This window comes from Brassica oleracea, chromosome C7 (genome assembly GCF_000695525.1).
Source record: "Brassica oleracea var. oleracea cultivar TO1000 chromosome C7, BOL, whole genome shotgun sequence".
In the NCBI taxonomy this organism is placed as follows: domain Eukaryota; kingdom Viridiplantae; phylum Streptophyta; class Magnoliopsida; order Brassicales; family Brassicaceae; genus Brassica; species Brassica oleracea.
This window is the reverse complement of record NC_027754.1, coordinates 34,910,321-34,915,178: the sequence shown is the minus strand read 5'-3', so window position 1 is coordinate 34,915,178 and position 4,858 is coordinate 34,910,321. Positions and strand designations below refer to the sequence as shown.

The window sequence follows — 4,858 nt, the reverse complement described above, 5'->3', positions numbered from 1 at the left end:
GTATGTTTAGGGTTTAGGTTAGGGTTGATTGTGGTCTTGTTCCGGGTTTTGGTTTCATTTAGGGTATGTTTAGGGTTTTGGTTAGGGTTCTAATTTAAAACAGTGTTAAATTCTAGCATTCTTCAGCTAAAAACTCTTAGTAATAAAACCACAAGATGTACATTAGATTAGAAGAGTCGATCCTAAAAATCATAATAAAACACTAGAAGTTGTACAATAGACTAAGCATTCTTGTTCCTAAAAATGATAATAAAACACTAGAAGTTCTACATCAGATTAAGCAATCTTGTTCATTACATTAGAACTAGAAACCAAGCAGTCTCACAGAATCTCCTCTACAGTCGAAGAAAGACACTCTGGGTATTGATACTTTGACATCCTGTCAATCAATTCCGGATCATTAGCTGCTTCCCAAAGATCCCATAAAATCCTGTGGCGAGCTTCGATAATGTTACCATCATGCAACAACGACAACTCCAATCCAAGCGCATGGCACTCAATGAACTTCACTGCATAGACGCCACAGTCACATGCACTTTTGTTCAGATTCCCAATGGGGACATAGGAAACAGTATATGCACCGACTGCGAAATTCTTCTGGTGTCTCATAGGCTGAACTGCCTTGACAATACGCGAAATAAGGTTTGCGAACCTATCCACCTCCTTGTACCTTTTCCTACCCGAGCAGTCGAACACATCAATGCTCCTCGTCACAAAACTGATGCACAAGGTGATCCAATGATTCTCACTGACATGAACAGGGACATACAGCCGATCCACATCTATATTCCATATCTCATGTGTCCTGCCATGTGGTGGAAGGACCCCTTTACCGTACTGCAGTAGCAAATTATGAAGCATGTAGCTCTTTCTACCCTGAGCTTCTAAATGACCATACTCTTTTTTAATCATATTGCTGAAGACGACAGCCATGAAGGCGACACGATGAGGTCTCCATCGTTTCAAAGATGTCCTCTCCCGGAATACGTACATTGCGGCGTCAATCTCCTGCATATTTCAAAAATCTTAGCACACACAATGTATTTAAAAGACACAAATGGAAGCTAATAGTCTCTAATGTTTACCAAGCTATTAACCCACTCAGATTTATCCATAAGACGATTAGCAATCTCAAAATCTAAAGTGGCAGGTCCAATCCGTAGACGTTTCAACAAATACAATGATAAAATTATAAAACAATTATACATTTTATTTAAAATCTCCATCTTTTCCATCCTCTCTGTAAACACCCTCTCCATATTCGCCATTTGCATACTGAGCACATCTCCCAATGAAGTGACAGATGTGCGGATAAGACCCTCAATGAAACTCATAGTTTCAGGACCAAAAGTCAGAAACTTTTCTGCTGATCGCTTACACAGCACCTTCTTCTTTCTTGTCTCTGCTCCTTCATCAAGAAACTTTCTCTTGCCTTTTCCTGCGACCTTAACCGAAGAGTTCTCCTCGTCTGCTACAACATCCGTATGATCCACGATCTTATCAGCTTCTGACCCTCTATCATGGCTGTCGGGTTCCTCCATTTTAGACTCTTCAGGGTCTAAAACTGGCCAGTCTGTGTTGCTCCAATCATACTTGTTCCTGATCCTCCCCAAAACAAGGTCCACTCGTTCATCTTCCATCTCACCCTCCCTTGTGTACTGAGCATCTAGAAACACATCACCATTACCAGTCACTGATATGACCGAGAAGAAGTTATCCTGCAAACAGTTAAAACATGAAAATCCAAACAAAATATATACAACAACCATATAAAAGAAAAAAACAGAGAGAATGTTACCTTCTTAGTTAAGGAGTCCTCGAGCTCAATGATGTCTTCATAAGAAACTTTTGCAACTCCTTTCCAATTGCCACACCTTGGATCTTTGAAGCTGTTTGAGACTCTTCTGCCTAATATTTCTCCAAAATCAGGAATTGCCTCCATAATCCAAATCTGGAGAGCATAGGAGAAACCCTCGAAAATGTAGCTCTCCTTCTTACCCAACTTCTTCATTGCCTTCTCAATCGAACTCAACAGGAAATCATACGAGTGAAGACCCCAATGGAACTTCCGAACCTTGTCAAAATCCATCACCAACTTGATGTACATATGAGGGATGGACACCTTCTCATCTCTCCCCATCACCACACCCACTATTACACAGAAGTAGATCAACCTCATCCTATCAAGCCGAGTCCAGGTGTGAACTTCTTGTAGATGAACCTTTCTGATCGACTGCAAGGTGATCTTACCACCTGTGTGCAGTAGGTTACTCCAAAAAAACCCATCGTTTTTCCATTTCACTACGTCACTGTTAGTTTCCCGTGTAATCTTGAGGCCTGTCACAGCATGGTACTCCTGAAGCGAAAACCGGAGAGGCGTCCTCGTAAAAACAAACCAGTTCTCATGCAGCTTTGAGGTAATCAGCTGCCTACATATGAAGCTATCCACTAGTTTCCCAGAGAACTTGAGATCATTTTCGGCAATAGCCATGATATGTGTGAAAACAGGATCTCTCTTCACATCATCGTACTTTGCACACATAGCTTTCTTCAGATCTCTGATAAGTTCCATGCGGTAATTGTTGTTGATCTTCTTAACCCGAGGTTCTGAACCCTCTGCATACAATCGTTTAGGTAGCTCCAGCTCCATATCTACAAAAGATAATAAAACACATGGTTGTTAACACCAAAAGACATAACCGCAATATCATAAACACGCAAACGTCCGAAACAAGCGTAAGAGTGAAACTGAGCCAAACACAAGATAATAATCAAAAGAAAAACACCATTGTCTAATCAAATTTAAATTTAGAAACATAGTAGATCGATTAATCAAATAAGACAAGTCAATCTCCATCTCGCAATCAAATCAGCAAATTAAGACAATTAACAGTCAAATACACACAAACTTTGTTCAGCGAAATCAGTATCGTAACACTCATAAAGACAAACACAAACACTAACATTGTTCACCAAAATCGGTTCACATAATCAAAAAGTCAATTCAGACAAGCAAACAAATATTGATCCAAGTCAAAGTAACAAACTTAATAATGAAACAAAGACTAAGACAAATCAAAGAAACAAACCGTTCACAAATTGAGACCAGATAGCCGGATGAGAGAGGCGGAGAAGGGGAGAGAAGCCGAAAGGTGGAGAGAAATGGAGAGAAGCGACGAGAAGCAGAGAGGCGGAGAGTAGCGGAGAGGTGAAGAGAATCAGAGAGAAACGGCGAGAAGCGGAGAGGCAGAGAGGCGGATAAGCTCGATTTTGCCGTTGATTTCACCGGTTCGTCCACAAGATCGCCATCTTCAAAGTCTCGATTTTTTGGCCTTCAGAGAGAGGCGGTGAAACGAAAACGAAATTAGTTCAGAGGTGGAGGCAAACAGAGAGAAGCAGTGAGAAGCAGAGAGGCGGAGAAGCCTGATTTTGCCGTTGAATTCACCGGTTATTACACAGGATCGCCATTTTCAAAGTCTCGATTGTTTTTCTTGAGAGAGAGGCGGAGAAACCAACAAGAAATTAGGGTTACGTGTTTTGTTCCCTTTTTGTTTTAACTTTTTTAATATATCTTTGTAACACATTTTTTAAAAAAATTTTTTACTATAGCACATGAAACAAACACAATTAAATTATGTTTAATTAGATTAATTCAAGGTTAGTTTTGGGATTTTGGAAAAGTTTATACTAAAGGGACAATTTAATGATGGATTTATACCATAGGGACAACTATGCTGTTTTCTTATTCTATTTTGGCAATTTTCCCTAAAAATAATATCAGCTTGCTTTCTAAGTCTTTTCATTAAAATTTTAAAATTTTGGATCCACAAAATATACATTCTGACAACTTTAAGGGAAAATTGCCAAAAGAGAACAAGAAAACAGCATAGTTGTCCCTATGATATAAATCCATTTTTTTTTGAAATATCTTTCTGAATAAAAGTAGCGATCATTACAAATAGTAGAATTCGTATTCCCCATATTTAGAATTATCGTAAAAAATAGTTTGTACGTTCTAAAACAAGTAGATGTATGTGTTCATTCTAGAATTCACTTTCTACTCACCCTTTTTGTGTAGAAACAGAATTATACTTTTAGTAGAACGTAATTTAAAAATATTATTTATTAGGTTTTTCAACCCAAAAAAAAAAATATGTGTTTGTGTAAATGGGTGTTTTATTAATTGTTTATATTTTTAATAATTTTTTTGATTCTTATAACTATTTATTTCATTAATTTTAACATATGAAAATGGTAAAAAGGAGAAAAAAAAGAAAAAAAAAATAGATTTATACTATAAGGACAACTATGCTGTTTTCTTGTTCTCTTTTGGCAATTTTTTCTTATTTTTATACATTTTTGTTCGTCTGTTTGATTGAATTAGAAATTTATTCAAATTATATATCAATAATATGTAAAGAGTCTTATTAAGACTAAACATAACTATTAAATACTCTATCTCTATTATTAAAAGAGAAGTACCCATTAAAAAATACCTCTAAGTTTTCTAACTTATTTACACTTCCATGCCACTAAAAATTAAATTAAACTACGTATTTTAATGCTTGTCTTTTCCAGTTAAATTAATGAGTTTTCCTTAACCAAATTTAAACTTAATGTCATTAAATGAACCTAAAAATACATCATATTTAACGTAGCTTATTACGTACGAGTACGGTCCAATAATGAACTTGAATTTTATTTTTACGAAAATGTGAATCACTTGACTTATGTAATATTTAAACTATATTAACTACAATATAACAAATGCATATAACCTACCTATACTTTAGTTTGAAATGATCATGTTCAAGTTTTATATAGTCAACTTACATCATGCATCGATCGATGTACAATA

General features: G+C 36.4%; 1 protein-coding gene across 1 annotated transcript; it reads right to left on the bottom strand.

The window, feature by feature from the left end:
- Nucleotides 1-321: 321 nt before the first annotated feature.
- On the bottom strand, nt 322-2,650 carry LOC106303158. Its single transcript, XM_013739499.1, has 3 exons — nt 1,799-2,650; nt 1,086-1,718; nt 322-1,008 (listed from the first exon to the last, which is right to left on the bottom strand). The coding sequence occupies exons 1-3, from the start codon at nt 2,648-2,650 to the stop codon at nt 322-324; spliced, it is 2,172 nt and encodes a 723-aa protein (XP_013594953.1).
- Nucleotides 2,651-4,858: the final 2,208 nt, after the last annotated feature.

Coding starts and splice junctions, on each gene's coding strand:
- LOC106303158 (XM_013739499.1), bottom strand. CDS start 2,650: ATGGAGCTGGAGCTACCTAAACGATTGTATGCAGAGGGTTCAGAACCT. Junction 1,719..1,798: donor AGGACTCCTTAACTAAGAAG/GTAACATTCTCT, acceptor AACTGTTTGCAG/GATAACTTCTTCTCGGTCAT. Junction 1,009..1,085: donor CTGAGTGGGTTAATAGCTTG/GTAAACATTAGA, acceptor TGAAATATGCAG/GAGATTGACGCCGCAATGTA.